At 40.3% G+C, this 13,488-nt stretch overlaps 1 protein-coding gene across 6 annotated transcripts in view; it reads right to left on the bottom strand.

Moving 5' to 3' along the window:
- pde1a (phosphodiesterase 1A, calmodulin-dependent) overlaps nucleotides 1-13,488 on the bottom strand; it is an 811,397-nt gene that overhangs the window by 15,907 nt on the left and 782,002 nt on the right. For 5 of the 6 annotated variants that reach the window (XM_072579063.1, XM_072579064.1, XM_072579065.1 and 2 more), the window contains one exon: nucleotides 7,031-7,563. In XM_072579063.1, coding sequence (XP_072435164.1) covers nucleotides 7,250-7,563 — 314 coding nt within the window. In that variant the 3' untranslated portion in view covers nucleotides 7,031-7,249. Of the gene's footprint in view, nucleotides 1-7,030; nucleotides 7,564-13,488 lie in introns of those variants that run through there. The other variant, XM_072579068.1, reaches the window with a different exon arrangement.

Raw genomic sequence — 13,488 nt, 5'->3', positions numbered from 1 at the left:
AATGGGACAATTTCTATCTAGTTGCCTTGCTATTTCTTCCTTGATAAGAGACTCAAGCATCTTCCCCACTTAGAAGTTAAGCTAACTGGTCTATAATTCCCCACCTTTTGTCCACCACTGTTTTAAACAGTGGCGTCACATTTGTTGTTTTCCAATCTGCTGGAACTGTCTCAGAGTCCAGTAAATTTGGAAAATTACCACGAGTGCACTTGCTATTTCTCCTAACATCCCTTTTAGTACCCTAGGATGCATTCCATCATGGCCAGGAGACTTGTCTAACCTTACTTCCATTAGCTTGCCCAATACTACCTCTTCCTACCCGGATTGTTTCCAGGTCTTCACCTACTTTCGTCTCTTTGTCAATTACTGGCATGTAAAGACAGACATAAAACACCTATTCAATGCCTCAGCCATTTCTTCATATCGCATGACTAAATGCCCCTTCTCATCCTCTAAAGGACCAAAGTTTACTTTAGCCACTCTTTTTCATTTTACATATTTATAGAAGCGTTTGCAATGCATCTTTATATTCTGTGCTAGTTTTTATCACGTTCTATCTTACTTTTCTTTATAGCTCTTCTTTTGGCTTTCTGTTGACCTTTAAAGCTTTCCCATTCTTCTAGTTTCCGCTGATCTTGGGCCACTTTGTGTGCCTTCTCTTTCAATTTGATAGCTGCCCTTATTTCCTTAGAGGCCCAGGGCAGATTACTTTTTCTTATAGTGCTTCCTTTTCACCGGAATGTACTTCTGCTGAGCACTTTGAAAAATTACTTTGAAAGTCTACCACTGCTTATCAACTGTCCCACCATCAAGTCTTTGTTTCCAGTCTACATTAGCCAACTCCTCCCTCATCCTAATGTAGTCTCCTTTATTTAAGGACAGGACCCTGGTATTGGATTTTATTTTCATACTTTCCATCTGTATTCTAAATTCAACCATACTGTGATCACTCCTTCGAAGAGGATCCCTGACTATGAGGTCACTAATTATTTCTGTCTCATTACACCGAACCACATTTTGGATAGTTTGCTCCCTCATCATTTCCATTATATACTGTTCAAGAAAACTATTGTGGATACACTCAAAGAACTCCTCCTCAAGGCTACACTGACCGAGCTGGTACGACCAATCGATATATAGATTAAAATCTCCCATGATAATTGCCTTACCATTTTTACAGGCATCAGTTAGTTCTCTGTTTATTGCCCACTCCAATGTGCTAATATTATTTGGTGGCCTCTTGTGAATTTTTCTTCTTAGAATTTCTAATTTCCACGCAAACGGATTCAACCTTAATCTCCACAGAATCTATATCATCTCTCAGCACTGCCCTGCTGTCTTCATTAAATCTTTCTCCTCTCACTTAAAATAATGCCCCCCAGTCTTGAAATTGCCCCACCCTAGAGAAAAGCCACCTGCCATTCACCTTATCTATCAATCATGATTTTATAAACTTCTATAAGGTCACCCCTCAATCTTCTATGCTACAGTGAAACAAGTCCCAGTCTATCCAGCCTCTCCCTATAACTCAAATCGTCCAATCCTGGCAACATCCTGGTAAATCCTTTCTGAACTTTGTCCCATTTAGCAATATCCTTCCTATAACAGGGTGACAGGAACTGGACACAGTATTCCAAAAGAGGCCTCACCAAGATCCTGCACAACCTCAACATGATGTCAATTCCTATACTTAAAGGTCTGAGCAATGACAACAAGTGTGCTAAATGCCTTCTTCACTTTCCTGTTTACATATGATGCAAACTTCAAAGAATTATGTAGCTGAATCCCTAGGTCTTTCTCTCCTAAACTACTACTCAAGGCCCTACTTTTAATTGTATAAATACTGTACTTGCTTGTTTTAGCAAAATACAATACTGCACATTTAACCAAATAAAACACCATCTCTCATTCCTTGGCCTTTGATCCAATACTTCAAGATGTCTTTGTAATCTTAGAGAACCTTTTTCACTATCCACTAAACTACCAATTTTGGTGTCATCCACAAACTTACTAACCATGCCTTCTATATTCTCATTTACAGGTATTTCTGGTATAACATGATGTTTGTGTTCCTGTGCAACCTCACACTATAGAAAATCGCTATACTTGTGCAGTACAAGGTTTGCGCTATCCAAACAGTGTCCACTATTCATTAATCGCATTATAGCCAATTCACATTGTCAAACCACGTGTTATAACAGAAATACCTGTATATCATTTATATAAATGACAAACAAAAGTGGACCCAGCACTGATTCCTGTGGAGCAACGCTGGTAACAGTCCACCACACCAAAAAACAACCCTTCTTATTTATTGTAACTTTTCTTTTACTTACAATCAACTAACTGTACATGCTGTTAATTTTTTTCCTGCAATATATTCCAAACAAGTCCCTTTTAAATACCCTGAAATTGCTTCCTGAAAATCCAGATGCAATACAGTTAAAACCTTTCCTTTTATCTAACCAATCCGTTCCTTTTTTTCAAACAAAGTTCATTAAGTTTGTCAAATAACAAATGAACGATGAATGCCTTTGATTACTATATGCATGTTAAATAAACTATGTATGCATCACCATTGCTTTGTTTTTGACCTGCTTTTTTCTTTCCCATTGGCTTGACTGGGTTTGGCAAATTTACATTTGATATATCTGGCTAAGGGAGATCATTCCCTGGGAGCCAGCAACATTAGCAGATTTTGTTCCAGAATATTTCACACAGACCTTCCAAAAGAGTCAGAGAGAATTAGTCAGTAAACATATTTTGAAATATGGAACTTGATTGGGCCATGTGACATCTCGACCTCATGCATACAAAGTCCCCTGATGAGCATCGGGGATGGCCTCTTTCTTGAGAGAGTATTCTCTGGGCTGCTCAGGAAGTGGCTGACAGTGAACTGTGATGTACAAAGCAGAGGTAACCTCTAAAATGCCATCTTTATTGGCACTGTAGCAATCAATTTTACATTTCTGATTGGTTGGAAAAACGCAACCACTTTGCAACAGTCAAAAACACACTAGAAACTGGAAGATGAGCAAACTCCTTCACAAAGTCTGAGTTAAGAAAGGCAACAAGATGAAAAAGTCTAAACTCTAGAGTCTGGTAAAATCATAGACTGGTAAGCTTCAAATGTTTTTTTTAGAAAACCTGGAAATCGATAAATAAACTACACATACCTTTCAGTCAAAAGATTGTACATTCAAGCTCTACTCCTACTTGAACATATTATTCAGGTTAGCACTTCAGTGAAGTCCTGAGGGAGTGCTACATTGTCAAAGATCTCCCCTTTCAAATGAGACATTACACTGGGGCTCATCTGTCTCCTGGGAACAGTATCTATCCCATGGTGCTAGTCAAAAATTAGCGGGGGCATTCCCCAATAGTAAAATACTGGCAATACTCAGTGGGAGAAAAACAGAATTATATTTCAGGTCAGTGACATTTCATCAGAGCAATTGCAAACTGAACAACATTTGATTTTTTTTCTTCTTGGGATGTAGTGATTGCTGGCTAAGCTGGCATTTAATCAGTGTACACTAATTGCCCTCAAGAAGGTCATTCTGACTTAAGTCTACATCCCTGTTCCTTCAGTGTCGCTGGATCAAAATTTTAGATGTTCATTCAAAAAAACATTTGGGTGTTCTTAGACCCTAAAGATTACAGCAGCTCAAGAAGGCAGCTTGCCATCATCTCCTACAGGGCATTTAGGAATGGGGCAATACATGCCAGCCCAGCCAGTGACATTCCAGGGATGAATCAAAAGAATTATGACCCACGGTGCCTTGCATTCAATTAAATACTTCCTTTCTGTAGTTACTGTTAGAGTTTAGAAAATGCAGCAGCTAATTTGCACAAAAGTTCTCAAAAAAAAGCAAGTAAATAAGTTACCAAATCACCAGCTTTAGTTTTTGATTGACGGATAAACATTGGACATCGTGCCACTTAAATGCTTTGTAGGAACTTGCCAAGGTTCATTTGATCGAGAAAAAAACTCCACCTCTATGAGGATTAGGGCAGCAGGTGCATGAGAACTTGGATAGTGGGACAGATGCACACACCTTGCAGATAGTGGACAGGGACTGGAGAGACAGGAGTGTATTATTTGCTGAAGAATCCCGAGGCTCTGATCTGCTCTTCTCACCACAGTATTTATGTGGCTGGTTCCAGTTCAGTTTCTGGTTAATTTAAACCCGCCACCCTCTGCCAGATTGTTGATAATGGGAGATTCAGTGATCCTGGTGCCAATGAACTCAAGAGACATGGTTAGATTCTGTCTTGTGGCAGATGGTCATTGCTTAGCAATTGTGTGGCATGAATGCAACTTGTCACTTAACAGACCAAATCTAGATGTTGTCCAGATTTTAGTATCTGAGGAATTGCGAACAGTACTAAGTATTGCACAATCATCATTGATCATTCCACTTCTGACTTTACAATGGAAGGAAGATCATTAATGAAGCAGCTGAAGCTGGTCGGAGCTAGGACACTACCCTTAGGAATTCCCACAGAGATGTCCTGGAGCTGAGATAATGGACCTTTAAAAACCGCAACCATCTTCTTTTTTGTAGTGTACCACTTAAACCAATGGAGAGCGTTGTTTCTGATTTCCACTGGCTTAGGTTTAGCTAGAAGTGTTTGACATCAGTCTCAGTAAAATAATCCCTTTATGTTCACAACTAAAATTGTAACAGGTGCTATAGAAACACATTGTTTCTTTGTTATACAAAGGTCAACTCATTGAGAATGACAAAATGATTAGATTACTTACAGTGTGGAAACAGGCCCTTCAGCCCAACAAGTCCATGCTGATCCTCCGAAGAGTAACCCACCCAGACCCATTTCGCTCTAACTAATGCTATGGGCAATTTAGCATGGCCAATTCACCTGACCTACAGGTTTTTGGACTGTGGGAGGAAACTGGAGCACCTAGAGGAAACCCACGCAGACACGGGGAGAATGTGCAAACTCCGCACACACAGTCAGCCAAGGCTGGAATCAAACGTGGGTCCCTGGTGCTGTGAGGCAGCAGTGCTAACCACTGAGCCACCATGCTGCCCAAATCTACTTGTTAAGAATGCACAACTTGAATACTGTTATATAAAACAGTTTAGGCAATAGTAACTTATACATACAATTCTACTAGTAAGGTGGAGTAGCCAGTTAAAATCACCCCTGGTTACTTAGATACCTTGAACCCACTGAGAGCTGCTAGTAACTTTAACCCAATCAACTATGAAGGCAACAAGAACACTTATCCAATACCACTCTTTTTTAACAAATGCAAACATGGTTTTGGTGAAATCATTCAGACATAACTTCAGTTTTAGCTTAGCACCAATACTCCCATAGCCTGAAATCCACAGCACCGATCTTAATCTATGTTAAATAATGCACTTACATGCATGCAATAATATTTAAATGCATTGTGTAGTGAAAATAATGGAGGGGTGCACAGCAACTCAGTTTTAAAGAGACCACTGATTCACAGCTTGAGTAGGAAATTGCAGTAGTGTATCCGCCACAGAGGCTTGAGGATTCACGGTCAGAAAAGGCTCATTCAAACAAATCTTCTCCTGTCCTTACACTGTTGATATCTGTTGCATCACCATGTGATGCCAACCACTGTGGTTGGGTAGGGAGCTGTTGCTATCCTTACTTTCTAACTGGGTCTACAGGGCATACTTGGTCTAAAGTGGTCGAGGAAATCCATGAGGCTGTCTAAAAAATGAAGGGACTCTTGTTTTAAATAAGATGTAATTTATTGCATGATAGCAACCAGATACAAGTTACATTGGCAAGACAGACATTATTACTGAGATTTTTGAGACACCTAAGATAATAGATCTGTTCCCTTCGAGATCCTAAGATCTTCTGCCTTTCCTCAGCCAAGACTTTGTCCATCATCAGATTGGCTGGAGGTGAGTAAACAATTTGGAACCGTTATGTTATACAACAAGATCTCCTATGGTCCAGGTCCATCAGGTTTAGCTCAGACCTTCTCTGATATAGATCTCTCCCCTCCACCCGATCACAAGCTACCTGCAGACCCTGGGACTTCCAACCCTTTCCTACTGACATCCTGCATAGAACATGTGGTAAGTGGCTGGTAGGATTCGAATGGAGCCTAGAAGTCAAGTTAGTTCAGGCTTCCTTTCGGGAGCACTGAGTAAACTTCCAGCTCACCACCAGTTACAATACTGGCAGAAAGTTAAAATGCGCACCTCCATAACAGATGGAAAGATATGGATGACGGATGAGGAGTTACAAGCAAAAGGGAAAATAGCTAAAGTTCATGTCAATGTTCAGGTGTTGAGAAGAAGGAAATGATATTGTTCTTGGAATCACTTCTTACCTTGACTGGAGTAGCGTGGGAAGCCAATGATGGAAAAGCCATTGGAATAAATTGGGCAGTTAGAGTGGTGAATCCCAGGGAGGGCAAGATCTCCGTCACAAGCAGAATGAAGAAATTCAGCAAAACAATCATGCAGCTTGATTTTGGTAATTCAAATGTATATTAAATTGGAGGAAGTGCACATAAATCACACGACAACATTATTTAAGGCCCTCGAAAATGTTGCAGGAAATTGTATTTCATCTTGACTTCCACAATCTTAGTGAACAAATAGCCAAATATTACCAATAATTTCAATATTACCACAGACATTCCCAAAAATCAGTTATTTGTTTTGTATGTTGACATACTTAGCACAACATGAATTAAATCATTCACATCTCCTGCTACTTCTGGGAAATGCTGCCTACTCCATACACATTAATGCACTATCTGATGCAAGAAAAGGAAAGGGAAATTAGTAAATAAGCAACTGCAACATTTTTTAAATATCTTAAACCCTATCACCATTGTAAAAAAAACAAAAGAACTGTGGTTTCTGGAAATCAGAAACATCAACAGAAATTGCTGGAAAATCTCAGCAAATCTGGCAGCATTTTGTCAAGAGAAATCAGAGTTAATGTTTCGGGCCCAGTGACCCTTCCTCAGAACTGAGTTGTGTTCTGAAGAAGGGTCACTGGACCCGAAACATTAACTCTGATTTCTCTCCGCAGATGCTGCCAGATCTGCTGAGTTTTTCCAGCAATGTCTGTTTTTGCTCCTGTCACTTTTGCCTTTGCTCTTGTTAAGTACTGAATGTCAGGGACCAAAGAGAAGATACTGATCCCTGTCACTGAAAATACAGCCATCTCTAATTCTCCTCTGAAAGATAACTGATGTATTTTTCCAAAAATATGACTACCTAATCAGTGAATGGGAGTTACCATTCCATGGTGTTCTCTGTTGAATCAGAGTCTCTGCTCGATTAGAATCATTTTCCCAAATAGCGGAATCAGAGCTGACAGTGTGAAGATGTTTTTGCAGAGAAGGATTACTGGCAGCTGGCCGATCTGTTGAATGCTGGTTGACAGGTACCTTAGATGGAGAAGTGTTTTTTCCCAAGAACTGTTCATCATGTCCTTTGATAATGTTATCACCCATTGTTACAAGAGGCTCCTTAATACTATCATCATCATTCTTGCTTCCTTCTGTAGCTTGCCTTGTTTTCTCTTCTGTGGCTTGCAAGAATTTTTAAAAGGGAAAGAAGAAAACATTTATTATGAAATCTGAATCAACCAGTGTTCAAAGTTCTAATGACAAAACAAATTTCCATTGCATCTATGTCCAGCCATTTTAACATGAAACATTTCACTTTATCATGGTGTATACGCATTGTAACAGTTAGAGCCAGAAAGCACAAGAACACATAGTATGTCCACCTCTGAGTTGATGTGGAGGTGCCAGCAGTGGACTGGGTCGGACAAGGTTAAAAATCACACAACACCAGGTTATAGTCCAACCTAACTACCTGACAAAGGAGCAGCGCTCCGAAAGTTTGTACTTCCAAATAAACCTGTTGGACTATAACCTGGCATTGTGTGATTTTCAGTTGAGATGTAAGTGTAAATATTTAGTCTTTCGATTAAGCATCAAGGCACCTACATCAAAAGCACTCAGTCTTTGTAGTATATGTCATATGAGCTAACATATAGGGAAGCACTCAGACCATATCCAACTGGCAGTGGTGTTTGATCCAAGTGACCACATCAGTTCCCAATAATTACAGCTCAGTGTTGCTTTTCTGGTGCTCTGAATAAATAACCACTTATTCTTTCAATGCAAGCTTTGTTGTTATAATCAGTTCATTAAAATCTGAGGGTCAAATTCTAAGATTCTTAAGTATTACTGCCCTGGTAGAGCAGAACAGTAAAATTGTTCATCAGAATCATAGACTCTACAGTGCAGATAAAGGCCATTTATCCCATCAGGTCTGCACTGACCCTCAGAAGAAATCCCACCCTATCCTGCTAATCCTGCATTTCCCATAGCCAATCCACCTAGTCTGCACATCCCTGGACACTACAGGGCAATTCAACATGGGAAATCTACTGAACCTGCACATTTTTGGACTGTGGGAAGAAACTGCAGCACTCGGCAATGATTTTGATCCATTTGGAAGCTCAAGTTCAGCAAATAATGTACTTTGGAGAGAAGTTAGTTGACATGAGGTTTAAATATTATGCAAAAAAAGAGAAGTTGAAGAGGGAAGGTAGGGGCTTGGTAGGGGGTGGGGGTGATGCCCAATTTCTGAACACCCTCATTTTCTCTCTAAAGCTGTGCTAGCTCCTGATTTGATAGTCAAGGATGTATGAATGTTTTGAAAAAAAAACCCTGCATGGAACAGGCAATAAACTCCTGGACATCGTGGGCAAAATAAAACAAAAATGGGCAGAGCATTGGGCATGCTCCACTCAGTTTTTCTGAATCTATAATGGTCTAACCATTGGTGCTGAAAGAAACCACTTCAGGCCACTGATATTATTTACTTTTTTTTGACATCTTCCTTTCTTGTGGAGTGACACAGAGAAGCAGTGCTCTGCCTGTCTCCACAGCAATACTGGGGCCTACTTGCCTCCATTTCAGCTCATAACACTCAGTCTGCTTTGTAACAAAGCCCCAACTGCAATATCTGGTTGATATTCACAGTTTACAAATATAATCTAGGCCAAATGCTCAGTATCCAGCAAAACCTCAAGTGGAAGTGTTGCGAGAGCACTGGCTGCTTTGGGCCAGTTTTCAATTCAAGACTAATTGCTTAGCCTCTGACACTGATACAATTCAGCGTTTTCATTCATTCAAGATGATCAGTCACCACCCCTTTGGAAAACCAAGCTAAATAACTCAACCATGGCCAGCTGAATCTATGAGAATTTTGCCCTCATCAAGGTGAAAGGCTGTTAATGCGAGAGAGCGGTAAGTTTCCACATTTACTGGAGAGGAATTCATGGCTGAAAGGGGGTTGCTGGGCACTGGTTGTCAGAGCTTCTGGCACATGAATCACAGCTCCCAAATGTTTTCACATCCTGATGGGCTATTTGCCCAGACATTAGTCTAATCATCAGGGTCGGCTTCAAGAAGGATAGGGAGCACCCCTGAGCAGACCATAGCACCAAATAGGACATTATGGGTGTCAGCATTATAAATGTGGGTCCTTTAAGGGTCAGACAGAAAATCTTCACACTTGTTTGAGAGGAGGTGATGTTCTTTGGTCTTTGTATTTGCTGGCAGGACTCTAAAACACCGGTCATTTACTGGAGGGGATATATAGATGGGAAAATCCTAGAGATGATTAGGTGATAGAAAAACTTTCCAAAAAAGGAAAAAAAAGTATCTCAACGGTTAGCACTGCTGCCTCATAGTGTCAGGGACTCGGGTTCGATTCCAGTCTTGGGTGATTGTGTGGAGTTTGCACATTCTCCCCGCATCTATGTGGGTTTCCTCCCATAGTCCAAAGATGTGCAGGTTAGGTGAATTGACTATGCTAAATTGCCCTATAGTGTCCAGGGATTTGCATGTTAGGTGGATTAGCTATTGAAAATGCAAGGTTACATGGATAGGGTGAGGGGGGTTTGGTCTGGGTGGGATGCTCTTCAGATAGTTGCCAAAGACTTGATTGGCCAAATGGCCTCTTTCCACATTGTAGGGGCTCTGTGATTCTATGAAAGAGCTGAGGTCTGGGTTCTTGTCGCACCATGGTAGTGTCACAACCTCTGAATCAGGAGGCCTAGGCTCAAGTCCCAACTTCTCCAAAAGTATGCCATAACATTTCTGAGCAGGTCATTTAGAAAACAATGACTTGACTCTTCCTTTAACTGGGCATTTCCTATTATTTGATTAATTGGAAACATTGGTGAATTAGTGTGCGGGACGGGTAATCAGTGATTTGGTGTTCTGAAAAAAGCCATTCAGTTGTATGTGGTAACCCTTCTGATTATAAATTAAAAGCAGCCGGGATCCAGGAATTCTTGTGGTGGAGTGGTTGTGTCCCTGCCTTTGAGCTAGCAGGCCTGGGCTCAAGTCCCACTTGCTCCAGAGTTATGTAATAACATCCCCAAAACGTGTGATTAGAAAATATAGGAAGAAAAAAGGCTGGGCTTTTCCTTAGAGAGGGAGAACATGGTGTCTACCCATTCCCTCAAGCTTTCAGAGAGAAGTGTAGGCCGCTGGGGTAAGAATGCCTTACCTCACCCTCCAACTCCCTTTCCATTTAATCCACCCCCTCTCTCCCTCCCTTTCCTTATTTTCTTTGGGCATTGCCTGTCGACGTTAATTAGAAACCTGGGTCAGTTGGTGTTGGAAAAGACATTCCGGGATGTGGGAATACATCTCTGTATAGAAAATGAGAAAAAAAAGAAAAAAGAACTCAGCTCTTTAGTGTCCTTAGGGTGGGAGCACACGCTTTTGATGTCTTCAGTGGGAGGTGGGCACCATGGGGTGTGGAGTACATTTTTTCCCATTCCAAATCCATTTTAATTTAATCCACTCTCTCTCTCTCGTTCTCAACTTAAAAAAGAAAAGCTGGGCTCTTCCTCAGCAGAGATTGACTTCTGGAAAGGGAAATAGTCAAAAAGGGAAGGGTGGTAATTGCTGTTTGTGTTAAACTATGACTTACAATAATACTCTTTAGACAAAGACACTTTAGAAACTGTTTAGAATGCATTTTCTATACAGAGATGTATTCCCACATCCCGGAATGTCTTTTCCAACACCAACTGACCCGGGTTTCTAATTAACTTCGACAGGCAATGCCCAATGAAAGTAAGGAAAAGGAGGGAGAGAGGGGGTGGATTAAATGGAAAGGGAGTTGGAGGGTGAGATAAGGCATTCCTCCCCCAGCGGCCTACACCTCTCTCTGAAAGCTCGAGGAGATGGGTGGAAACCATCTTCGTCCTGTCTCAGAAAGAGCTCAGCCTTTTTTCTTCCTATATTTTCTAATCACATGTTTTGGGGATGTTATTACACACCTCTGGAACAAATGGGACTTGAGCCCAGGCTTGCTAGCTCAAAGGCAGGGACACAACCACTACACCACAAGAATTCCTGGATCCCGGCTGCTTTTTATTTATAACCAGAAGGGTTACCACATACAACTGAATGGCTTTTTTTCAGACCACCAAAACACTGACTCCCCCTCTCCCCTCTACACACACTCAAATTCAACCTCATGAACATAATTAAAATAGTTTGAATAGTTTGGTACTCACTTCTTGTTCTGCCTCCATTAATCCTCAAGTCAGCGGATTGAGATGGCTTCCCATTTTTTGTCAATTTAACAGTGCCCGTCATCCCATAATCTGACATCATCCCATGCCCTTAGATCCACCCCCTCCACTTGCCCATCCCCTACAACAAGTGTTAGCACCGAATACGGACTTGTCAAATAAAGTACCAGTTAGATGCTATAAAAAGGAGTCTTCATTTTTCAATGCTACCGAGTATTATCCAGTTGAGCTATCGTACAGGTTGCTATTAAACCTGTGGACAAACTCAGATGCACCCGATCGCAACAATGTGGGAATTATCAATTCTCAATCAAGCAATCATAAGAACTCTCTGTAACATTCTGTGAAGAATTAGAGTCTGTAGTCTACCTAACTCTCCCACGAGACATGTAAATAGCAATTGTTGCAACCATGTGTGTCTGAGTTTGGTTCATAAGTGTAATAGCAAGACACAGAAATATATCGATCAATTGTTGAATATTGTACTGCTGACTTTAAATAGGTTTTATTTTCTTTATGCTATTGGATTGTATTTGAGTTTTAAGTTGCTACAAAAGCATGAATTAAAGGTAGAAAATGGAAGAACGTCTTGTTATTCTCCAAGACTAACCCTCAAACTGACTAGTTAACCTTTTCCCTTAAATATTTCACTGAGTTGGGAATATTTTACGAATCCAATCAATAATTGACTAAGATAGCTTCTACTATAGATTGAAATATTCACAAGATGAGCCTGGGAAATTGTTGAAATTGATCAGCTTCCGGGCCATCAGGTACAATCAGTTCAGTACTGCAAAAGGATAACCTTTTGCTTTCCATGACTTGTTGTCCAGTTCTCAAAGTAGCCCATAGCCTCCTGCAGCTGGTCAGGCCAATGCACTCTTCATTGCAGCTCAAAAGTTCAATTTCAAACCTCCTTATTGGTCAAGTTTAGTCGTTAATTGTCTGGGACCCTAACGTCACTCAGTTAAATATTAGCCTCACTTACATCATCACATTACCAAAGTACATGATTATTCCAGGAAATCTAGGCAAAAGCCTAGAGGCATCAACATTACACTAGTTGAATCACACAAATAGTGTAATTCAACCAAAATTTCAGGATTTAATAAAGCATCGCACGATAAAAACAGCAGTGCACTCGAGATGCTCTACATCTAAAACAATGAGCTCATTTCTCCTTTGCAATTAGACCCATCTTCACTAAGTCCTTGTGATTTCTTTTTAATGATTACCAGTCTTCCATTTTCTAACTTTAATACATGCTCTTGTAGCAATTTAAAAATCAAGTATAGTCCAATAGCATAAAAAGGTAAAACTTATTTAAAGTCAGCAGAACAATATTTGACCGTTGATAAGAGCTGCTATTTAAAAGTCTCTGTGGGAGAGTAGAGTACAGACTCTAATTGTTCACTGAATCCTACTGAGAGTTTATAGGATTGCTTGAATGGAGAATTGATCATTTCCACATTGCTGCAATGATGTGTGCCTGAGTTTGGTTCACAGATATAATAGCAAAACACAGCAAGGTATGTAACCTGTACTGTATCTCAACTGGATATTGCTTAGTAGCATTGAAAAGTGAAGAGTCCTTTACAGAACATCTCAGATAAATCCAAGTGATTTCTTTTTAATGATCAACAAATCACTAAACAATCCAATGGTGGCAATCTGTTGTCACTTTATAGCTTCTTCTTCAACAAAAGTAACTACAGATTTCCTGTTGCTGTTCTGTATTTAAGTTGACTTGTATATTAAAATTTTCAATGTTTTCCAATGAGTTAGTAGCTAGCTCGCTTTTCAGTCACTGCGCTCTGCAGATCAAAAAGTCTGTACATTTGCTCTGTGGTCTCTGCAGTTGGGATCATATTTGGC

Source organism: Chiloscyllium punctatum, chromosome 10, assembly GCF_047496795.1.
Source record: "Chiloscyllium punctatum isolate Juve2018m chromosome 10, sChiPun1.3, whole genome shotgun sequence".
Classification (NCBI taxonomy): Eukaryota; Metazoa; Chordata; class Chondrichthyes; order Orectolobiformes; family Hemiscylliidae; genus Chiloscyllium; species Chiloscyllium punctatum.
Note: the sequence above shows the minus strand (reverse complement) of the source record. Positions and strands in the feature narration are given on the sequence as shown.